At 40.6% G+C, this 25,582-nt stretch overlaps 1 protein-coding gene across 3 annotated transcripts in view; it reads right to left on the reverse strand.

The window, feature by feature from the left end:
* Positions 1 to 25,264, reverse strand: part of col5a1 (procollagen, type V, alpha 1) — a 74,643-nt gene extending 49,379 nt beyond the window's left edge. For all 3 annotated transcript variants that reach the window (XM_084935658.1, XM_084935657.1, XM_084935656.1), the window contains exons 1-4: positions 24,824 to 25,264; positions 9,635 to 9,802; positions 3,748 to 3,961; positions 3,242 to 3,404 (exon numbers count right to left, since the gene is read on the reverse strand). In XM_084935658.1, coding sequence (XP_084791784.1) covers positions 3,242 to 3,404; positions 3,748 to 3,961; positions 9,635 to 9,802; positions 24,824 to 24,923 — 645 coding nt within the window. In that variant the 5' untranslated portion in view covers positions 24,924 to 25,264. The remainder of the gene's footprint in view (positions 1 to 3,241; positions 3,405 to 3,747; positions 3,962 to 9,634; positions 9,803 to 24,823) is intronic.
* Positions 25,265 to 25,582: the final 318 nt, after the last annotated feature.

The following is a 25,582-nucleotide window of genomic DNA, read 5'->3' on the forward strand; positions in this document are numbered from 1 at the left end:
TGCTACACAGGCTACACTCTCATTTGCTGTTTCAGGGAGTTTGTTCATTGAATCAAAGAACTGTTAATCCTAATGAGAAGACCATAGCTGTAGAAAGCACTCTTAAGCAGATTTAAACCACAAAATGATGATCTCAGGGGTGACTCCGGTCAGCGTAAACAATATTTCAACAATCAAGGCGATCTTTGACTTGCTTTCAAATTAATGGATAAAATGAGTATAGTCATTTTTATTACATTCATTTTACATTAAATCTGCTTTAAACACACATAACTTTATGCTTGCACTTCCGCATTTCAGTGTATGAGGAGTAGCTCTACTGATCCATGGTCATCATCTCAAAACAAGTGAAAACTTCAAGAAGATATTTCTGTCCACTGGTTGGCTTTTATTATAACTGGCAGTCAATGTAACTTTGCTTTTGCCAAGATCTTAGTTATCACTTCTCCTCATTTTTGTTGGCTGGATGTGTTTGCCAGTGAAAGACTGTACCACGACACATGGCCGGCCCTCCCTGAGCCTGGTTCTCCAGGAGGTTTCTTCCTGTTAAAAGAGAGTTTTTCCTTCTCACTGTTGCCAAGTGCTTGCTCATAGGAGGGTCATGTGGTTGTTAGGGTTTTCCCATTAATATTGTAGGGTCTTTAACCTATGATATAAAGCAGCTTATACTGAATAATGGCAATTGATAGCATTCAAACAACAATCATAGAGATAAAAGGAAAAAACAAAAGATTACAATTAGTTTGCAACAGCACCGATTACTGTACCTGGTTCCAAAGAAAGGTTTGCTTACTTGCACACCTAAAAATCTTTTTAATTCCCTTCACACTTTTTATTGGCACAAGTGCAAACACAGCACCCTTAACCAAGCAACTAAAATAGAGTGGTGCAAGAGGGCAGACAGTTTCTTTGTGACCACAAAAACCTTGTCAGAAACCAAACCACAAACCACCTAAGCATATAAGTACTGCTTTTCTTCTTACTACTGTATGCAAAGGTAAGGCTCCACTAAAAAAAGAAGTATAGCACCAATCACCAATCACTCTGATTTAACAGTGTGATAAATCCTAATCTTTTCACTTCATGTTTTTCTCTCCAAAACAAGTGAAATGGATTAAGAGGCAATACAGGCAAGAAGGAAAATATGTAAATGTGATTCGGGGTTTTACTTTCCCTTTAGGACCCATTAAGTATGTCATTTTTAAAATCTCTTATGAATCAGTAATTACCAGCAATTATGTTTTCTTTTTAAGTATCGTGCAAAAAATAAAAACAAAAGGTTTGCAGTTTTCTGAAGAAATTGACCTGGAAATCCCCAGACTCTAATGTAAAAGGTCCGACAGTGAAATCACATATGTTATTTTGTGTTTTCACACTTACCAGCTCTCAGGGGTAACCAGCTCTGGCAAAAGTCAACACGGGATCAGACTAAACTACAAAGAGAGTAATGGGAGGAAAAGGAGTGCAACCTGAGCATAATTTGGAAACTATGTGGCATATTTTCCATTTTCTGCAGCACTGGAGCCTGTCCTGTCTCCTAACTGGCAGACGCACAGCAGGGGGGGCTTTAAACATCTCCCACAAAATATCTGTCCGTTCCCACGGTAACTACTGAACTGTTACTGCCGCTATAATAGCTGGCTAAGATTTAATTGTTCCACTATCACCCCGATCTCCTGATTTGTATGCTAGGGGCAAATAATAGAAGTAGAGCAGAGTTACAAACGGATAAATGCCGTCATCTTTTTGGCAGCTCTGAGCTAATAGGCTGAAGAGGGGAAATAATGGCTGTAACACAGAATGCAGACATATAAACAGATGACACGATATCTTTATTTGTGCTCCAGTAAAATTGGCATCCTTCCCTTTTTCCCTCATGAACCACATTTTCCCCACAACACTGGATAAAAAGCTTCATATGTAGAGTTCATTTTGCAGATAAGTCTCTTACTTAGAAACTTGATTTTGTTTACAAGGCTATAATTTTGTCCATGGCTTTCAGGGAAACTTTAGCAACAGTGCCTAGGGAAGTGATGTCATATTTCTTTCTCTTCATCTGATATGGCTGAGTAACAGTAAGGTTAAAGGTCAGCTGGCTAAGGATCAGTCACATCAGTCAGCCTCTGTTACTAATTATTATTGAGGGCTTTGGCCTCGCAGACTAATCCCCTCTTTTAAACAAGCACAACTCCAAAGGGACAAAGACAACACTATTCCTTGTGCCTCTCAGAATATTTTGGTGTGTCTGTGTGTGTGTCTGTGTTCCTCACAAACACAGGGGTCAGGTTTAATAGACACACATATTCAGACAAAAACTTGTTACAGGAACCCAACAAAAGCTCTCTTACAGGACCTGTCCAAATGAATTCATAGTGCACAAACACTTTTTGAGCCATATCAGGGACTTGCAGGTATTATAAAGCACAAAAAGCTTCTTCTCACCAGTCAGATTATCATACATCTTTTGACTCCCTATCTTTATTAAGCATAAACAGAAGAGAAAGGGTGGAAGGAATAAAGCTCTTATTCTAATAACTGAAACAAGTAGCTGCCTGTGGAAAAACCTCTGTAAAGCGAAGTGTCATAGCCCTTTTAAACAAAGAATCCAGACGTGAAGCCGCAAAGAGAACTATAACAGCTTGATTATAGATTTAGCTACAATAAGGCAACACTTTAAAACAGCAAAAGAGGATGAACTGAGCAGCAAGCAAATGCAGCACAGCTGGCAGCAGAAGGGAACTGCAGGACACAAAGTTCTTTTGCGGATGACGTGGGATATGTGGTACCTTAAATTAAGTCTGATTTACGATTGTGTGCGTGTGAAAGGGTGGGTGGCAGAAGGATCAGATGCTGGTGGACTAGGGCAAGCCAAATATCTCTATAGAGGATGCGGCCTCTCCCGCAGTCCCCAATTTCGAGCAGTATTTCAAAAGAATTGGGGACTGGGGATGACCACCATTGGCACCACAGCCACATGTGTCTGTGCTGTAATTAAAAAGGACGAGTCTGATTATATAGAAATGGGCCTAAATCTTCTGTTTAAAGGCACTGTTTGTTTGTTTTGTTTTTTCATTTTCATACAGCCTTTCAACATGAAAACAGCAAAAGCTGAAGCTAATTTGAACCTGGAATAAATGGCAAGCCAGCAGTCCATGAAGCAAACAGTCCCAAATGACCCATCAAATTTGCCAAATTATACTATATACAAAGCTCGGATTACAAGTTAGAGTTTAACGCCTACCTCAAAGACTTCTTCATCAAGTATTCTTGTTCCAAACACTATAATTCCTTTGGTATCAATGACTGGTTGGGGACTTCGGAGTAACTTCTGTGTGGTCTTCTTTTTACAGTCCAGAATGAGGGTGATGGTCTGCTTGTGCACGCTGATGGCCACTCGATGCCACCTGGAATGGGAGGTACAGTCAATTCACACACTTACTGGATTACAGGCCTCTTTTTGTGTTTGTCCATTTGAATTCGAATCTATCCATCTCTGTCTTCCAAAGTGAAATACAATCTCAAATCCTAGTTGTTAGTGAGCGTAGAGAGGTTACGCAGTCAATGACACTTAAGGTTGAGAGTGACAAAAAGTTTCTTCCAAACTTCTAAAATTAAACAAAACTGCTGTCAAAGCCTACCATCGTCGTGAGGGTCCACTCTAATAGAATGTTTTAAAATTGTTTTAAAAGTAGAGCCTGACACTCTTTTTAAGCGTTTTGTACAAGTGAGGTGAAAGACTGCACTTACTTTCCGTCGGCTAGGTTGACTCCTCTGAAGAGGGGGTAGTCCTCAGGGCTGGGTCTGCCTGTGTGGTCCTCATACAGGAAGACTGGAGAGCGGCCCACTTCTAGACCAAGCTGCTGGATGCCCTGTTCATTGTACAGAGACAACAGGAAGGACTGGCTGCCCTTCTTAGGCTTCACTGTGGCCATGATGGAAAAGTCCTCAGGGAAGACATCACCTGGCAGGACAAATGGTGGGTTGGATAGAAAGGGAAAAACATTTTTTTTTTGGAGACTTATAAGCAGCCGTAACCATTCATCATTGTAAGAGGAATGAAGTATGAGGTTTCCTTTTGCAAGGTTGTAGTCGTTGTGTTATTTTAGGAGACCGACTGCGTTCTTTGATGTCTAAAGGGACTGTGGTTATTTTTTACTGATGCTTCTAATGGAAATCGAACAAAAACTAACAAATATCATTTAAATTGGTGGAATCAAAGATTTGGTTTTGCGCACCAAACGGAAACACCAGAAATTTTTGAGTGCCCAAAATATAACCGGATAGGATTCATCTGAACGGGTTGGCCGGTAAAACGAAAGTTAGCGGGAGGAAAAAAAGTGGATCGATTCCAGCGCAGCGCAGAGTGAAAAGCATTAATGACAAAAGCATGTGATTCCCAGAGACTTCGTCAAACTATCCTTCAAACTCCTCTCCGCTTCTCTCCTCTGCCACAGCTGATGGGTCTAGCAGACGCCGAGACACCAATGAAGGGCTGGAGAGGAGCAACACATTTTTACAGCAGAAATAATGAAAGACACATTGCCTGGAAATGGAAATACCAGCAGTATAGTGGTATTTAAACACAGAAAAATATATAAAGAGGATGTGTTGGCCTCCGTCTGCTCAGCTCCTTTGAGAAGCCTCACAAGTTCCTCCATTTTGCTTCAGTGTGGAAAACATCTGCCAGACAAATTCCTGTAGTGGGGTGTTCTTAGGACCTCCAAAAAGGAGGAGGCTTGCCAACTGTCTGTGCAGACTGTTGCTTCCCAGATAGTGCTAATGCAGAGGTCTGACTACATTTGGGAACACAGATGACCTTTCAGAACAGGAGGCAACCAGAGTATATTAAAGCCACCACTGTTATCTGGATTATACTGAACATAAGCACTTGAATTCCAGTAGTAATCTCCAGTCTTTAGCATGTGTGGAGCAGAGATTTCCAGACAACCGGAAAAGAAAGGCAGGGTTTGTGGCTACAGTGGCTACGCTGGTAAAGCCCCTTACCCAGCCACCATATTCAGAATATGAAGACACTGCTAAACTAAACTGGGGAAACTTTGGTAATACTAGCCAATCAGACAATGTGGAGAAAAAAAAGAGGACCTCAGTGGGAATGCTGGTCGGGTTAGAGAAGAGAAGAGAAGAGAAGAGAAGCCAATTTTTTAGTCTAACCTTCAACTGCAAAGCAGTTTTCATGGGTTTTAAGAAGTTGCTGTTTACACAGGCGACCTCTGGTGGTCACATGAGCACACAGCAAACACGAAAATGAATAGCTTATTTAAGGACGAAGCAATCTGCCTTGCAGTGTCCTTCAGATCCACACCGCCACCTTAGCTCAGAATATTTGTTTCAGCAGATCCTCGTATACTTATGTCATTTCTACTTGGTAGTCAACCGATTCTGAATTTTGCTACCACCACCCGTTCGCTTTCTTCTTTCTTTTCATCGGCCTTCAGCCTTGTCAGCATCTGGATGTCTGTTTGCCTTCCTGTCTTGTCTTCCTGCCTTTTTCTATCATTCCTTCATTAAACGCTAGGCATCAGATCGCATCATGCGGAGAGCACATGCCTTGGCAGTGAGCTCCCTCAGGAATTCTGCTTGGCATCATATGAAAAACATTGCTTTAATTGACAGATGCTTCAGCGGGACGGTGTAAAGCAGAGAAAAAGGAGAGACAGAACACAGACAAGCAACAGGAAGGCAGCTCTTCAAAAAATAGCTCCTGAGATGTTAGCGTTTTGTAAGGAAGACAGATCCACAAATCTTTGGCTGGTTGCATAGTGAACATGAAATTAAAGCACTGTGATGTAAACAATGCAAGTGGGAAATACCAGAAGAAAGAAACACAATTAAGGAAATTTAGTGCTGCATCTGTCTTGCACAATAGCCACGTCAGACACTCAGACAGTGATTCAGCAGTGGTTTGGTGAAGGCTGTTTGTTCAGAAGTGAAGGGTCAGCTAAGGGGTGAAGGGAAACCAGAGCACACGGGAAAATGAGTGGGTGTTCTGTGGAGTGTAAGCAGCAAATTGCAAAGCATCGTCCTACTGTATCTGCCCTGCTGGGACTATAACGACCCAACCCCAGCATGAGAAAATCTACCCACCCCACCCCTCCACCAGAATGTGTTTCTCAACCTGCTGCTCCAGGCCACCAGATGAGAGATACCTCATACCTCGTGTGTGTTCGTGTTGTCAGTGTGTGTCTGTGCCAACATGGTAGGAATGGAAAGGCTGGGGTGCCAACAGTCCCGAGAGTTTACGCTGGCATCTCAGCCACCAGTGTCAGGCCAAAAAAGGTCTGGGAACGGGAAACTCAAAGACGCCTCCAGCTAGCCAGACTAAATCCAGCATTTTACTCCAGATTTTGCTGAAGAGTTTGTAGCTATCTTTTATTCGTCACGTTGGAGAGGGCAGAGGGAATGTCTTGTCCTGTGATATCATGCTACAGGTATGTGACGTGTACACCTGAGTATTCTTCCTCAACAAAACTTACAGAGCCTCAGGGAATGCACAAAACGTCAGCATGGGACCCGGTTATGGCGGCACTTTCTCTGATGATGTCTGCCATCTGTTAGAGTGCATACAGGCAGGTAATGGGGTAGAAAGCTTTGTGTCCTGTAATTGGTCATTCAGTTATCACTGTGTCCAACTCTCTTCTTCTGTATGAGACAAGCTGCATTCCTGTGGGACTGCATATTGCTGCAGAGAAAACAACTGCCTTGCAAAGCTGTCTGTTTGCAAAGGAGTGCACCTAGCAATAGGAAGAAACAGTGAAGCGACTTAACATAACAGTAAGTGGCTCTAATGTAAACAGCTCCCACTGTACAACTTAAGAAAACACTAATAATAAAAGAAATGTTTTAGCTGTGATATGACATGTTATTACTGTCTTACTCTGGAGTCATTAAACTTGCCCTCAAAGATCATGTTGTACATCTAAGTCTGAGATAGGCAATTTTCCCAAGGGCCCACATGAGAAACTATGACTGTTGTGGACGGCCACACCAATGAGCTTGGAGTTATTCTATAAACTCTTTATAGGCTTATTTGTGCAGCTCTCCACAGCAGACTCCCTGTTTCTCATGGAGAATTAATTGTCCATCCATGAATTCTACAAAATCTTCCAAATAAATAGTAGTAAACACGATTACAACCTAGTTTTGCTTGAAATTAAATGCCACTATATATGTAGCATGTGGCACTGAATGCAACATATCACTCTTGAGGGATGCTGGCACACAACAGAACCATGATTGCTTTTACAGCTTGTGAGTTAAGCTGTAGCAGAAGCCCCTGGCCATCTGCTGTGGTCGGTGCCGTCTAGCTACAGCAGTTGTGACCACAGGTTTGCAGGCTAAGTAACAGCTAACCCCATTCAGAGAACGTAGGATTTGCTGAGTCTTTCTTCCTTTGGTGTTTGATGGCTATTGTTTATGATGGCGCACAACATACGCAGAAGGTAAAGAAAAAAATGTTCCAAATGGACAAAATTAAAATGGCCAGATTGGGATTTACTGCAATTTTCATTGCAATGAATTCTCAGATGCTTATTTGTTCTTGATGGGTTGTAGTTTAAGAGAGAGGCAGTTTTATTGCCCAGTTTCTTCCCAGCTCCTTCACTTAATAAAGGTAAGAAAGGTCTCTTCTGTTCAGAGTGCCTCAGAAGTTTCAAATGAATCATCGCTTCCACATGTTTGCCTAATGAGTGCATGTCTGCACTTGCTCTTTTCCAACACATCATCACAAGCTGTCTGTGGCTATGGGGTCACAAGGCGGTGTGATCTTAGTCGGTGCTACTGTGCTTTTGTTTCAATACCATTATTGTAAAGCAAAACAAGTGTATTTGTATGCCTTTATTTTCTATATGTGACTTTTTTGTACCTTTTCAATAATTAAAGCAAACTGTACCTCCAGACTGAAGTCATAACTCAAACTGTACCTCCAGACTAAAGTAGCAAACTTAGTTAAAGAGGGGAAAAAGAACTGGATAAAATGACCTCAACTGCCTTCTGGAATATATTAGCTCTATGTTCTTGTACCATAAAGGCAAGAGAGGGCCACATCACAAACACTGCGAGTGAATTTTAAAGCCTTCGAGCCAAAGACAGCTAGTTAGTCTGTTTGCACCTTAAGACTGTGCGGTGCCTGTTGTGAATTCCTCCAGTTGGTTTGTTTTATATAGACTGTTATTTTGGATGATCCAGCGTAGCATGTGTGTAATTACAGCATGTATGTCTAAACAGAGACTCATATGGGGACATGCTGTCATAAAGCATCAAACTGAACAGTATTTGTTTGATTGGAGGGCATGTAAGGGCATGCAGGCCACAGGAGCCTTGCAGCTCTACATTAAGCCCCTAGGAAGAGTTATGCCACGGATCAAAGATCCACCAAGGCCAATGTAGCATCTTAGAAGACCATGAATGGAGTTGCCATCCAATCTAAACTTTGTGGAAGCTTAGCGCACAGGAAGGGATATTATTTCTCTCTCGTTGCTATATCTAGACCTCACCGGCTTTTTATATCCGTAAGCCAAAGGAAAGGCAACAATCACAATCATTTTCAGAAATTGGTTGTCTGGGTCATGAAACTGTGGGTTTTTGTAATTTATGTTTTATGGGAAAAAAAAATATATACAGCAAAGACAAAGGAAGAAAACACTGCGAGGCAGAAGCAGTCTAGGAGAAATGATAGAGGGAGAAGTGATGACGCTTGAGGGAAAAAATGAGAGAAGGAGGGAGAAGAGCAAGGAAAGAGTGCTGGAGAGGGAGGGGAGAAAGGAAAGAAGCACTGCAGCACAGTATATAGCAGTAACTCAAAGCCACGTCAGCATGATAGAACACAGAAAAGTGGAACCCCAGGCTTCCCTCCCATCCACCAACCATATTTTCGCTGCTTTTTCATCACCCAGCTCCTCCTGCTGCGACATTAAATATTACAGGGCAATGCATCTGATGTGCACTTTCATTATCGTTCTTTTACCAACATTTGCTAAAAGTGTCCACACGTGGTAGGCAATTTGTTTCAATAAAAAATACAGATGCACTTGGACATGCATTAGCAAGATGTCAACATGTTTGCAGGGGACTTAAAGATTAAACAGCAGGCACAGCCATTTTAAAACCTACAAGTTAAAGGTAGAGTCGAGATAAATTATCAGCTTATGCTAACGGACAAAACTGCGAACCTGGAGGGGGAGAAAGAAACAGGCTAGACGGGAGCAAATGCAAAATGCTATCCAGCCAAGTTGAAACATTATATTTGGAGTTTAATGTGAAGTAGGATTAAAGGTCATGAAAGCCAAACAGATGGCAAGACTTTAACTTTAAAACCTGGGAAAATGTCTTTAAGCAGAAAAAGGTTTCTTCCTGCTAAAAAGGAGTTTTTCCTTCTCACTGTCACCGAGTGTTTGCTCATAGGGGGTTGTCTGATTGTAGGGGTTTTCTCTCTATAATTGTAGGGTGTTTGCGTTACGATATAGAGCACCTTGAGGTGATTGCTGATGTGATTTGGCGTTATTATAGTGTTATGTGTTTCATGTTTGAAAGAGGAGAAATTCTTCATTGCAAGTTCTTAAATTACTTCTTAGTTGAACATGTGCAGCATGAAAAGTTCCTTGAGTCATATACTCACCTGGGTACAGCTGTTTGGTGGGGGCACTGAGCTGGGCATCTTTGGATACTCTGTAAGCCACATCGGGTCCTTGTGATGACCTTCTATGTGAGCACAATCCCGTTGTTTTCGTAACACCTTCGGGTAAACTGTGAAAATCTAAAATCTTCAAGAGGTCTGCTGGTTCCACTGCAGAGAAGAGAGAGAGAAACACACAAAAAGGATATTAGATTCATATTCAACAAACTTCACTTCAGAGCATTTGGCTAGTCTCTATGAAGGCCAGCGCATTGCTAAAACAATGCCACTGCAGAGTTTGTGCAACTCCAAACTTCTGCATATTAAGCAAGCCTTAATTATGGCGCATTCAATCTATTTTCTGTCCTTTGCTGACTTAGAAGCACTAGTTACTCAGCAGGAGACTCCACTGTTGTGGTTCAGTGAAGATTTCTGTTATCCATTTAGGCGCTAAACAGAGACATGCCCATTTATAGATCACCCATGATCACTGGTTTCAGCTGCACCAAAACCCATCCTTCCATCTCTTTCCCTGCTATGTTAAATCTACCGCTGCCTCCCTTAGACCACAACCATGCAGTTAGCACACTCTCAAGCCGGTCGTCCAAGCTGTAACCAGGCCACCGCAGAAGTACACTAGGTCAGAACAATGTGACACGAGGTTTGACCCTGGACCGCACTGTCACATGCCAAAACCACCCAGGACAAACAGCTGTTCCTGCAGCCAGATGCACAGATAGCAAGCTACCCAATGACACACATTAGTACCAAGCATTGCCCAAGAAAGGTTCTGGACAATAGCACACAGGGTCACGACTATAGGGACGGTCACATAATGACTGAGGATCAAGGGCTGTCCTCATTTTTGAAAGGACAATCTAAAAAAAGGACAACAGAGGGGATTTATGGCAGTAGAGTTAGGAAAGAAAAAAAGAAAGCATTTTTGTATTGTTATGTGAATACCAAGGGCCAACCCACTAGACAAGATTAAAAACACGCCCACACACAGGTAAAGCTGTGTCTTTTTTGGTCTACAAAGACCACACACACTGTTTAAAAAAATGTTCAATGGTCCCATCCATCTAAGAGTGAAAGGGCTGCTAAGAAAGGTGAACAGGCATCTCTAAATAGTCTTTGAGTGCATTCTCCATTGCCCCGCAGCAACCTCCAGCTGGATGTCATTACACATGACTCACGTTCAGAGCAGATCAATTAAAAAGAAAAAGAAAAAGGGCGGGGGGCGTCCTAAACAGAGGTTTTCAGTTAAGAGTACTTTGGATGCACGTGTTCCTCTGCAGCTGTGCAGGCTTTGTAAAAGAAAAACTTCCTCCTCATCCTCGAAGGTTTGATTGCATGTTTCCGACATTATCTTATACAAAGAACTAGCTAAAGAGGGCTGCTGATGTCTAAGGCTACAATTAGTAAAATAAAAATCATACTGTTTTTATTTGTTTGCTTGTTTTACTAAAACATCAGGTTGGCAATAAACACAAAGCAAAAAGGCTGATGCATCTGTTTCCAGTTCAGATATTACTTTGTAAAGGCAAGAAAATTGTACGATTCGAGTCATGTCCGAGTTACACTGTGTTGTTGTGCTGGGGTCATATTAGGCAAAAGTGGTTAAGGGATTTGTGATAGCAGCTCTTTTACACCCACTGCACCCATCTGTTTAAAACCCCAACAAGTCAAGCCTGTGAGTATGTCAAAAAGATAACTACTTTTATATTCCTGTCAGTCCAAACCCACAGGATGACAGAGCCTCTGCGCGGGTGAAGGGTCTAAACACAAAGAGCTTCATCTGTCATCAGCTCACAATGAAGCAGCAGCTCACGCAGCAGCCAGAAAATGTCTATCATTCAGTCATGATGACAGAGGTTCACCTAATGAGGCTTACTTTCAGAGATCAGCAGCAGAGTAATGATATATTACACTAATGGAAATGTGCTTCTTGTACAAATTTCCTCATTGATAAATTACTAATCCGCATTCGTGTTCTACATCATTATTGCATCATTATTGCATCATTATTGCTGAATCATGAACAAAAGGAGTCTGAAGGAGTCACGCGGCACAAGGCGAACAAAGCCTGTGAAAACTTGGTCCATCATATCAAAACTTGGTCCAATATGTTTCAAAATATCCACTGATTTTATTTTTTCAAACACGTGAACAGATTTCCATAAAATTCATTATGTGTAGATATTGATTTACCCTTTGTGTTACTCGACTCTGTTCAGGTTAGCTGCTTGTTGTGTTTGTGGCAGAGTTTTGCGATACAAACAGGGAGGGTGCAGTGCCCTCTGGTGGACAAACTATGCAACGCTAACACTCAACATGGTTGAAGGGTGTTTCTCCTATGTCTTGATTTCATTTTCATTTTTCATTTAGCAACTGTTATAAAAACAGATACCAACAGACTGGCAATTAGATAATATCAGCCTGCTGATACATTGGTCACCCTCCAGAGTTGAAAAAGTTTAGAATACTTTAACTCATTTAAAGTATGCATTTGCTTTCAATATCTGTGTCATTCCTCAATTGATAATGTGAGAAATGTTTGGCCGAAAAAAACAACTTACCCTGTATCTTCACACTTCTTAAATGGTATTAGCAAGCACAATCTATTCATCAAAATATCCATCTGAAGCCTCTCTAATCCATTATTAACCACACAGGAAGATTATTTATAAGGCTGATGCATTAAGCATAGAATCACAGAAACATTTTTATGTTATTTGCTACAATTTTTGAGAGGGACCACAAAATGCAAATATCTCTGTTTTTGCTCTTTCTTAAAACAACCCCAAAAGTTCCCCAGCAGACTTCTTTGCCCCAACAGTCATTCCCTTTAACCTGCCAACATCTAACAGCGCTCACTGGGAGGCAGATCAATTGATAACTGCACAGAGGCAGTCCATACAAGGGATGGAAATAACTATCTCACAGCTGACACAGTGACCACTGTCTAAATGATGCAGCTTAGTAGTGTGGTCATAAAGTCAGAAGACAGTGTTGCAATCCAATAGTAATGCTCAGGTGGTGGCGTACTGTGGTGTCTTTGATTCTCAGACTGTTTCAACCAGCAAGCCACAACCTCCCTTTTCCATCTCACCTCCTCATACATCTTCATGTAATCTCCTTCTATCACACACTGTCCCCGTTTCCTTATTTGGACACAACCTTGCTATTCCCCACTGCTGCAGACTCTGGTGGTGACAGGTAAAAACACTAAGTTCAACTTTAACTCACTGATAAAAAAAAAAGCCTGATTTTTTAATCTGTGCTTCTAGACCGTAGGGGTAATTTAACACAACCCCTTTTTATCATTTTGTATGAAGTATGAACACAAACAGATACACTACCTCCACTTATGAGATGTTTCCAACAAGCCATTTTATTAAGTCACAGACAAATACTGACAAGTTAGATCAAATATTTTTGTGCTACAGCCACTTAAACTCAGATTAATACTCAATAACAAGTTAGTAATAACATCCAGGTCAGTACTAAGGAGAGAAAAAAAGGAGGATGTTTGTAAGGAGCACCCAGCGACCCTTTCCAAGGAGTGTTGCTTTTGCTAATCCACACTGACATGATCAAATGTCAGCGTGGATTAGCAAATTGGAAGGGAGCATCAGGACAGCATTCTTTCATATCCACTTCAGAGCATCCATAAGTCAATTTCTTATATTATTCTTTTATCCTCATATAAAATCCTTTTGGTTTTCAGGTGAGGTTATGGATGTGCCTGGTTCTTAAAGCAACCTCAGGGATCGGTCACCTGGAGGTGAGCCAAGGTGGAGCCTGCCAATAGGATTAAAAGAGAAGGGGGTAGACTAAAGGAAAGCATAATATATCACACACCAGCTATAAAATAAAAGCCCTATTGAAAAACCCATTTGAGAATCAGCCAAAAGCGCGTCCCTTTCAATAAAGCAATCTTTTCGGGCACTTCAGAGCACAAACACCAACATTATCGCCTATGTTTCCATCATCCGTTAACACATACGCACTTTCATTTACAGATTTCTGTCACAGGCAGTCGACCTTTCAGCAGAAGCCGTCCTGACCACATCCCAAACCACAGGTATGGCTCTCAATCCCACCTTGTTAACCTGAGATGTTTACCCACTTAGCATGGCAGATCCCTCAAGAGACCAACACCTGAGGTGCTGGATGCTAAAAATAATTTTCTCCCAGACCACAGCCCCTCACATCCAAGACGCTGGCTCTCCATACATACACAGAAAACTGTTTACATGACACGGTCTTGTGTACATTTGCTCACCCAATGGATCTGCTGTAGCACTTTTGTTGTTTTTACTGCTTTCATGCAAGTGGATGTGACACAAATATGGTAAATGGCATTCCTTAAGTTTTAGTACTCTACAGGAACTCCTTCAGTGTAAATAAAAACATTATACTTCTCATGTTACCTGCGCATGCTTCCACTAAATACTGAAGCACCATTCAAGATGTGAAATAAGCAATGCCACATGAATCCTGCATGAAAAGTAAACCTGCACTGCCACCACTCAGAACATCCGGTGGTATTAGCAAGACAGTGAAATTAATGGATCTTTTCTCAGTAATGAAAACTACGACCTGAACACAAAATTTTTCTTTCTATGAAACTTTCTGTTGGTTTTTGAGAGTGGCTGTAATCCTACAGTTAGTGCGTCCCCATCCATGTACAAAGAAAAAACTCTGTACATTGGATACATATATTAGCCACCAAATTACTTTGATCTTTGATGTGACATGATTAAAAAAAAGCAGTTTATGGTTTTATTTGTCAAGCACAGGTCGTCACAGTGGAATAAAGTGTAATGAATTCATAAAGTCTGAGTTAATTTGAAAGGTGTGGTGAAACATTACATTGCAACAAACTGTTATACAAAGAAGTTGGCAGAAAGCTCTTTTATAAATCTTCCCCTCCCTACCTAACTACTCCTTTTTTATTTCAGATTTTCTCTCTTTATGTGAACAGTAGCTCGAGTGCCACATTCTTAATCCACATTCGGCTCCGTGCCAGGACTGTGGTGGATCCCATTCCCCTAAACATCCATCTACCGTCTACTTCCACTAACGCACACATACGTGTACACACACAGTCTCTGTGACAACACTCAGCGACTCCAGACAGCAGCATTTCATTTGACAGGAGGAGGGGTGCCGGACCACTGAATTAGGACTTTTTCATGGTGGTGGGGTGGATTAACATTCTTCCCTCTTTCACTGCCTCCTCCTCCAGCCCTTCCTGAAGTGAGGCCTAACTCTCCAGGCACATGCTTGACCTGGCGCTGAGGACAAGGAGTAATTAGCAGTCATAAAGAGGACCCTGGCTCCTCTTGGAAATCAGCACAGTCAAAAACAAGAATGCCCAAAGAGAGACTTCCCCCTCCTAGTGCGCATCACAGATGGGGAGGGTCTGGGAGTCTTTTTTTATTTCACCTGATTCTGTTATAAAACTTGAAGCCAAGTGTTGTGAAGCTGGAGCCACACTGTGAGTACAGCAGGTTACAATTAGGGCCCTGGCTTTAATTACTTAAAGCAAGACTATGTAACTTTAAAAATAGGGCGATGTAAGGCATTCCTACACTTCAAAATTGAAAGCAGAATTCATAACCAACAAAACACACAACCAAGTAGCCTCAGGGGTTTTACACATAAGATATATTTGGACCGGCATGACTCATGCGGGTGGATATTATCTCGTTCACCAACTTACTTTTGTAACTTACCCTTCTGCAACACCTCATTTAAACATTTATTGTTATTATTCCATATTTGTCCTTCAGCAAATTAGAACACTTTGCTTTACAATCTGAAGCGGAAAGATTTATCTTAAAACTGGCTTAGATCCTGACAGAAAATGCCTAATCAATACAAATTATTTGAGATTTTTTGCCATCCTTTTTCTTTCCCCGTTAATGGTTCACATTTAATCCCATAAAAGTAACAAACCTCTTATTAAGTTTGCAGATGTTGTCTTAAGATATGAACTCCTGCAAATGTACAGCATATTAGATCCAGAGCATGAAGGAAAAAAATGAACACACCTCCATCAGCGCTGACCTTAAGTTGTTGCTTCTGGGTTTCATGTGACCAGACATGAGAATCATACTGTAGGCATTATGCTCATGCTAGACTGAGCACATTATACACACTGCATGGGCACATGTTACTGCAGATGCATGTGTAAACTAATGCAAGCACATACCTGAATGGGATGCCAGTACCCAAGATGGTAATTATCTCCACAACTTTAATTAACTCGTAAACTATAATTAGACTGGTTTCTTGCCAATCACACTTCTCTACATGTGCTGCAGTAAGGCTCAGACAAAGTTTTAAGTTGTGGCAAAGCATTGAAATCACCTTAAAAAAAATCCACCTACACTGGATACCAAGTGAATGTGAAAGTCCCTGTTAGCATAAACTATATAAAGAGAATCACAGGGCCACAACACATTACACCGACAGGAACTTTTCAGCCATACAAACTCACGTCATGAAGCTCCCAGCATACAGTATTTTTGATGAAGTTAATGCCAGAGGTCTCGGACTTTGCAAGTACTGAGTCAGCGGAGTGTTGGTGACTATTATACACCATGTGGGTCAGCACTACGTGACCCAACTTTATATGGTCTGCCACTTTGTGGTTGAACTGCTGTGGTTTCTAAACACTTCCACTTTGCAATAATACCACTTAAGTTGTTCATGGAATATCAAGGAAGTAAGAAATCTCACAAATAGACAGTGTCATAAAAAATGTCACCCATTTATGACATTTTGGTCTCAAGTTTCTGGTAATTGCTAGAGTAAAAATGACAACAAAGAGGTATTTGGTCCTGCACCAAAAACCTCTATGCTTTGATTGTTAGCAGGTTGCTGCAGTTGCCAACTGATTACATGGAAGACAGTGACTTTTCTGCAAACACTGGCAAACTACTTAGCAACTGGTCATGAAACTGTGAGAAGAGTGAAGCAAACTGGAAACCTATACCATTTTCCTTGGAAAAACCTATACCATGGTAAAAGTAAACATTTTACCATTTGAAATGTGTCTGCTGCAATTCAGCTCAAGTTACAAGTCTAGATGCCTTTGCTACTGTTAGCATTAGCAATAGCAACCATCATGTCCTCAGCAGGGTTGTACTTTACAAAGATCCAAGTAGGGATGAACCAAAGTATGAACCCAATATTGGCATCAACTGATATTTGCGCTGCTGACAAAAAAAAGAAAAGAAAAGAAAGAGAAAGATGGTATTTATTCATGTCATTGGTGGAAGTTTATTTGTTGTATTGCATTACCTTTGCACAAACTAAATGAGCTGGAAAAACTTTAAAACATGTCCAGAGAGAGAGAGGGAATAAATGAGCACAAAAACAAAAGCTTGAGAAAAGAAAAATAATTAATTGGTTTCAGGTATCACCCACATTGTTCGTTTAAACACTGGCATTGGTATTGAATTTAACAATCAGTGCAACCCAAGTAACAATACACAGTACATCTAGTTAATGACTAGATCATAAGAAAATGTTTTCTTAGGCAACAACTTCCAAAGGCAACAAAGGCCAGTGTTTAGTCTGTAAATGACTTCACATGCCAGTATCAGTTTCATTTTATCCGCCAGCTTCAGTCCCAGACATTTCAGGACACTGACCCAGTGACCAGCTGAAAAAGCTGCACAAGGATAAAGCAGCAGGGAAGATAGGAGGAGAGGAGGAAATGAGAAGCCCGGGATCTTTTTGTTTACATATCCACTGCATTTGTTCCTGTGGTTTTGATCAAATAAATCTGACATTCATTTAAAATATGAAACATTAGCTCAAGCCTAGTTGCAAAATGGCAAGACACTAAAAAAATGACAAGCAGGTAGGATTCACACACAGACACACACCTGAAAGATGATCCAGACAACAGAGTTTTCCTGACCTGAGCTTCCTCAATGCAGTCTGATGCTCTGTACTTTAGCTGCACTCTTATTGCTTTAACAGTGCAAATGCCATATGGTTTACTTCACTGTCTCCACGCTGCAGCTCACAGCGCTGAAGATAAATCATTGTCTGCCGTCCACCACAGAGTCAAGATTCCACTGTGCACCTCTCATTTTACAGCAAAAACTACAGAATTGGTTCTTTTAAAGCGCATATGTGATCCATGTTATCTCTCACTTATTAAGTCTTTTCTCATTCCGCCCACTGTGGTTTTGTCTTTTTCTGCAGCTTCTGTTTTATTTTTTAATCTCTGTGTGCAACCTTCTTCCACACACAGACTGCCTGTTTTATCTTTTTCCTTTTTTCTGCACTGAAGCCTTCCCCTCATTCTGCCTCTCCCACAAGCAGATATGGTTTTAATAGCTGACTGCTGAGAAATTCATGATAAAGGAGAGCCTTGCAGCACTGACATTACGGAACCATTTCCTCTCGGAAAGCCTCACAAATAACAGCTCCAGCACCAACACACTGGGACAGCGCAATGAAACAGAATAATAAATACGAAATCCTGCACAATAATGATGCTTTTGTCTTCGTTGAGGACTATCCAGCACTGCCTATCAAACCTATTTGCCTCGACTGAGCTGCTGTGCCTCACAGCTAATGATGGGAATCAAATGTGCAATGTTTTCTCACCAAGAAGGTGTTTCATCATCTTTAGTGAACTCAGTGACCCATAATGAAATAGTCCCACTCAGCCCACATAATCAATAATACAGTGGTTAGACATATGTGTGGTGGAACATGGGTTATATTTTGTGTGTGCAAAAAAAAATCCAATTATATTTCTAAATTGGGAATGTTTACATTCATATGCATGGCTAAGGAGAAGTAAATGAAAGCATCATTTCAAGACGCACATCAAGCTTGTCAGTGATGAGAATGGAAATCACAGAGAAAAGAATGAGCAAAGTTTTTTCTTTCTTTTAAAAGCAAGCCAATGAAGTGTGAAAAGGCATGAAAACAACAGGAATATATAAACTATCAGTCATATTTCTCATTATACAGTCTTTATATGAAACTTGCAGAAAAACAAAACCTTGCCATCTCATCGCGGTGCCAGATAACATGCAACGAGCTGCACTGACAGCCAAGTCAACCATCAATTCATCTCCTGCTGACACTTTAACCAGTGTCACAGTTGAGCAACATCAAGCCTGTGGGTGAACAGAAGTTAAAGCATGAGTAAATCTCAGGAATGACAGACAGCTGCAGTATAAGTGATCAAAATCAGCTGCTAACTATGATAAGATGCACAGTCTTGAAGTCTTGAAGAAATTATCCTTCAGGTTAATTTCATTGAGGAAGATCTGTTCCCTGACAGTTCGCTTTTGTTCCTCTATGTGTCAGAGTGTTGCTGTAGTCCCATCCTGTTGCTCTATTTTTCATCATTTTTGCTTTCCCACTTTGTCAAACTCACTCCTTTAACAATTATGACATAACTGTGTTCTGAAAACCAATCACTTCCTGTTCTTGAAGTAGCCTTTACTTTTTAAGAATTCTGCCTTCCACGTAAAATGCAGCCCTCCTTTCCCTACCCATCACGGCCTCGTCCTTCTGGGTTTCCTTTTACTAACTCTACATTATCACCACTAGCATTTAGACTCTGGAGGTCCTGCACTAGCTCCGAACTTCATTTAGAGCATCACTGTATGAAATTGCTTCTTATCATGAGTCTGTTCACAAAACTGTAACTCAAGACTCTAAATTACACAATTTTTTGTTGTTTTTTTACTTTCATTGGAAACATTTTCTGGGTTTTTCATGCAAACAGAGTACATGACATCAATGCCACAGGCCATAGTTTGTATTCTGAGTACAACTTGTGGTTGAGTTTGCATAACAAAAAAGAGTTTTGGCCTAGGATAGGGAAAGATTGTGGTTTTGGTTAGCATATCAGTGCAACCAAAACCCTTTTTGTCTCAGTTTTTAGCTTTATAATGTGTAGCTTTTCAATATCTAATGGGGACAATAGTCATTCACTAAACCGCGTACTGTACGTGTAAAAGTTTTATCGTGTTTTAAATTACGCTATTTTGTTTTGACAGTGAACATTTTCCTCTTATATTGTCACCATTTTGCTGGGATGATAATAAGAAACAGGGTTTCCTTTCCGGGACCTTTAGCCTTCATTGAGCTTGCTTTGGCAAATTAGTGAAACTCAAGCTTGTTCCTTTGTTGCTCCCTTGTAAGTTCATTGAGGCTGGTTTCATGATAAAACACTGCTAAATAAGCAAAACCTTACTTTTTACTGTGTTATTATTTCAACTCCTTCTAAATTTGTCAACCAATAAATTAAAGAGTACATGGGGCTACAGTAAAGTTTCTAGAGTGACCAAAAAGCCATTGTATTTCCCCCTAGCAGGAAAAAAAATGCTTACACTCAGTATTTCTGCTGCCCAGGCTGTGGCTTAGCGTGGGCTGGGGAAGGGGGAATGGGGTTGGAAAGGATGAGTCATACATTGCTTTCCATGCTCAATGATTATAATACCCCATTACAGAGAGAAGCACTGTTTCCCAGCTAAAGTGAATACTCTGCTTGTGAGCCTGGACCAGAATTCACTTTTCACTCTGCCATGCACTACATGCTGCAACAAAGCATACGGTTGAAATCAAAAACAGGCGTGGGGGGTTGCATCATTAGGTAGAGCATCCAACTTTTACATCACTCGTAGAGTCATGTTGACATTTCCAACACCACTGTCTCCATTCTGAGAGTGTAAGGAACACATCGTCCCCGTTTGCTTGTAGTTTGGAGCTGGAATGATCCATCTATGTCTGTGTGCTTTTAGCAATAAGCTAATTTGGAGAAAAATCTACCACTGGCTTCAAATCAAGCACACTGTGTCATGAGTACAGAGGACCATTGAGCAGTTCAACACAATTATTTGAACCTTAATTAGTCTGGAAAGGACTAGACGATATACTGTCCAAGATATGGCAAATAACGAACTATTTGTGCAGCACAAAGGATCTCCTTAACTCTGACATGGGGTCAAAAACTTGTCCTGCATATTTTGTTTTATCTTCCATGCTATTATCAGGCATTAGGGCTGATTTACAGAGTCGTTTCCACAAAGCCTGTATTTACAGGGCTGAAGTGGCACATGCAGTTGCAGGGTCACTGCTTCTCCCCACAGAACAGCTAACTCGGATTCCTTCCTCAGCGCCATGGCAATAGGCACACACAAGAAGCCACTTTTTCTCATCGCCATTTATCTGATTGAGTTTGAGGTGACCCCAGGATTGCCACTTCAAGGTAAGTAAGAAAAGCCCTTCAGAAATTCAAAACAAAATTACAGTTACATTCTCACTGGAAGATTGAAGCTAAGGCTGGGTGATGGTAACATAAATCTGAATATCCCTCTTAAGGTTAAAACCCAATGTTGTAAATGAAACATTGGCATTGTTGCCTTTAATTTATATAAACTGATATGCAATTACCAATTAGGAAGTAATGTCATTGGTTAAAATCTCTCTGGTCACAGTATCTTCTATGATTTTTTTTTACTGGGCTCATGAAAAACGGTATATGGAAAAAAAAAAAGTCAAAATCAGAGTAAGCCACATAAATTCCTTTTGAAAACGAGTTGTCCAGATATGAGACTATAAATAAAAAACAGCTGTGGACCAGCTGTAGTCGACCTTTAACCCTGCCATAAACCTGGCTTGCTTAAACAGAAAGAGCCTTTTAACAGCCCTCAATGTGTATGTGCAAACCTTGCTGAAATGCAAGGCGTAGCATCATTATTTTTATAAAATCTGCTCTAAGGCTGCAGATGTTATTTGATTAGAAATCTTCTCTAAAACTAGCACAGAATGTATTTTCACTTGAAAAAAATGCAGCAGTATTTTTTTTTCATGGTCCCCTGTTCCACATAGAATGGGAAGAAAACATCTGGAAGCCATTTTTTCTGGCTTTTTGAAGGGCTTAGCAGACAGCACAATGGAACTTATCAAGTCCAGATGGGAAGGAACTCAGAGAAACAGCAAGGCCTTCTTCTCTATATTTCTTTAAAACTTATGTAGAGAATCAACAAATATCAGTTCTTACTGTATAGGGTATTTCTCAAGTCGTTACCATATTTTGTGATCTATTAGCCTGTCAGCCTTTTCTTCCAATATTTTCAATGCCCTTGGTGACTTTGGCCAAAACCCATTCATGTTTTCATTTGCACAAGGTATTCAAAGAATGTTATTTCAGCATTTTCGATGACTAAAATACACTCGACAAGTAGGATCTGAACTGGTTTAAATGTCTGGTATTAACAAGGGCGATCCAAAAAAAACCTTTTACTTAATTAAACAACAACAAACCAAAGAAAAAAGAGTCAAAGCAGATTATCTAATACTTGTGAAAAGAGTCCACTGATTGAGGAGGCCAGATTAAAAAATGCAAGTCAGCAGAAACACAAAGGAAACCATTTGTAAAATAAGCTACATTTAGTCTATAGCAGTTATACTGTATCCCACATGTGAAAACATCAGTAAGCTAAAAAGTAGAGACTACACATATCAATCAATCCTAATTTGAATTCTGCATTTCAGGGTTTATATTGGCTCGGGAACTTCAAACTATTGCAAAGGTTCTTTGAAAAGCTCACATCTTACCCTGCTGCCTCCAAGACACAGAGAAGAATTATGGGAAACAAAGATGAGAGGAGCTACACTATAAAGAATGCCTCTCTTCAGGCAGTGAAACTGTAAACCTGACAGCAGTCCTGACCTTCACCTTTGAACTCTGACCCCTCTTCAAATTCTTGTCCAGGGCCTTCTGTTATTACCACTTTTCACATAGCTTAAACTGAGTTTTTCCTCTCTAATACCAAGACAAGGTCTTTCTAAACTTAAGTCTACTGAAAGACAAACTGACCGCAAAATATATACACTGTGATACAAGTATATAACTTAATCATAGTATAAATTCAATGCATATTTCTGTATTTGTCTTTATAAAATAATGAGTAAGGAGCTTATTCCACATAATTCAATTCTGGTCAGCATCAAATAAGCTAAGCTACATTTAACAGCAGACACACAGCATTAAGACTGTCTTTTATACTTTAAGAGAGACTGTAATAAAGCTGCAACAAATTAGCTTAGCTCTACATAGCAGGCTATTTTAACATCATTTTCCCAACTGCGTTAGTTTACAGATTGTGGCGTTTTAGTATTTGTTTATTAACTCATTTCTGTGTTTCAAAATGTATCACATGCCAACAGTTCACAGTGAAAAAGGCTCTGAATCAAATGTAGTTAAAATGTAGTTATGTTTCATGAGTAAGTAACCCGTTGTGTAAAGAATATGCTAACTGCTAATAGGTTAGGCCTTGCTGTATTGTTTGCTTGTCTTTTTATTGAGCTCTATATGCATTTTAGTTATAGGAAATACATTAATTATAGATTTATGAACATATTATATATCAGTTGATAAGAAATTTGTTGGGCTATATTCTTGACTGGGTATTGTATTCAAAACAAAAACCATTGTGGAATTAGCATCATACTACCTAAACAGCTGGTGATAAAACATGAATACAACATTAATTCTTTAGTAAATGGTGTTTGCTCAACTGCCCTTTTTTGATTTCAGTGTTAAACAAAAACAAAACAAAAAAACATACTTACATTTTTGGTTTTTAATTTAACCATAGCTGACAAGCCCTAAAACAATTAGTATTGTATGCCTGGGCAGGTCTCTACTAGTCTTCAGCTTGATGCATTTTGGTCCTCCCTCAGGCTAAGAGGTGATGAGGCTTAGGTCAGCAATAAGCTTTCACTTGTGATAAACTTGCTAGTTGTCAGTAATTATTTCACAAAAAAAAAGCTTTCATGGAGTTGCCATGTTTCTTGCAATCAGTCATGAAGTGCTTCCAGTCTGGCATGTGTCAAGTTTCAGAAAATGTACCAGAACCCTTAGGGATTTCTTACAAAACTCTCGTTCCTCTCTGTCAGTTTCAAGAGATGATTAAATCCAGCCACCAGCATCAAAATGACCTCAGGCCCATGTTCTTTAATGTCCCACCAAAAATTCAACTCCTCCTCAGTCATCACAAATGACCCAGATTTGAGTCTAGCCAGCATACAGTGGCCAAGGTTTTGTCCAGTTAATAACCAGTGTTTATAGGAAACACGAAAATAAACACTTTGCAGTAATTTTCTTAGTGTATATTCAACGACATGAGCCTATAAAACCACTTCAACTTCATATGTTATTATCATGGCTTTCTAAACCGGAGTGCATTTTGAACTCCATAATGGGCTGTAATCAGGCATCACAACAAATTTACACCATCAGCACAATCATGGAAGCTTTTTAACTGCCCCGAGCAGACAGAAGAAGCCATCTGTTCATCTCAATGTCCTGTGTCAGACCTTCACAGCACACAGCAGCCCGCCACCCATGCCAGGCAGTCTTAAGGCGCTAATAATACATATAGGCCAAGCATAAACCCAACTGCATGCCCTCTCACCACTGAGACAAAGAGGTGGTCACTTCTCCAATTAAAATAAGCGGACATCTAACTGGCATACCAAACTATTATTTGTTCATGTTTTTGGACTAGACTCATATAACTGTCACTGAGAAACATCGGGAGAATTTATAGAATGCATTTAGTGAAAGATGTGTTTGCTTGAGCCTCAGTGCAGGGCCCCAGGCTGTCCCCTGATGTGGAGTCCTTAAGGCGGCTCCACCCTACCACTTCAGAGGAGCTTCAGCCCCTCCTTCCTATGAAAATTATACTCATCCTTCTCATCTGCTGAAAAAGGAGCACTGGTAAAAGAGTATTTAGACTTTAAGATGCACCACAGCAATTACTCCTACATAATAAGTATGCCAGAAAAAACTAGTTATTTATGATGGTTACTAATTAATGCATATATTTCCTATTTTTTATGCATTAACATAAATAAATGCACTTCAGCTATACTGCTTTGGCAAACAAACAAACAAAAAAAAAACCTATGCACAACTTGCAGATGAAACCTCCAAAAGCAGTCTTTTAATTCTTTTTGACAAGTTCCCATAGTTTCGGGGCACACCACCAAGATGAATACATTAAAGAGGAGGGGCAGACATCTGTGGTCCACTATGAGCGAAAAAGCAAAAAACTTTTCAGTGCAACGCTCCTCCAAAGTGCATCCACAAAAAAAGAAAGAAAAAAGCCCCACACAGCTGCATCTCACCTGAGCTCGCTTGCGACGTGATAAAAAGGAGAATCACGGATAAAGTGATTTGGACGTCCCTTATCCTCCGTTTAACTTTCCATCTTATATGGGTATCCATGACCGCCAGAGACGTCCACGGCAAAGTGGATTCACTTTTTCAACAGCTAATTAGACTTGCAAAGACTTCTGGTCAGGACAATAAAAAAAAAAAACTAAAAGCCAAAAAAGTCCCAGAGAAAAAAAGGGGGGAGGGGGGGTATATCGTTATTTCTCAAGCAGCCATAAGGGTTTGTTAGTGTGTGTTTTCCCCCAGCTGGTTGACGGACGGCCACCGTCTCTCCCGTACTCCTCTCCTCTCTGCGCTTCTGAACTGTCCTGCACCGCTGCGCCTCCGATCTGAAGTGCTGGCCCCTCTCTTTCAGTCACGTAGAGCCCCTTCAACTCAACAGGGCAACACACACACGCACAGAAGAGGAAAAAGTCTTCCCCCCCCAGGCTGTCACTCACTTTGCGGACAGGAGACTCCGGCAAATCAGAGGAGCCCGTACATTAGGGCCAGCCCTGTTATTGGCCGAGGGTGGGAGGAAAAGTTGAGGTGAAAGTTTCACGCCTCCAGCTCTTGCGCTCGGAATTCTTTTACATAGAGTCCGCTATTTCCAGAGAAGTGGTTCAGAGCGGGAAAAGCAAAACTGCTTTTTTTATAGGTGGAAAGGCGAGGTGTTTTATCTGCAAGAGCTGATTTATCTGGAGCTGATTGTCATGGGACTGCGAGAAAAA

The sequence above is a fragment of the Perissodus microlepis genome, chromosome 7 (assembly GCF_051167445.1).
Source record: "Perissodus microlepis isolate ML-2025 ecotype Zambia chromosome 7, ASM5116744v1, whole genome shotgun sequence".
Lineage (NCBI taxonomy): Eukaryota > Metazoa > Chordata > Actinopteri > Cichliformes > Cichlidae > Perissodus > Perissodus microlepis.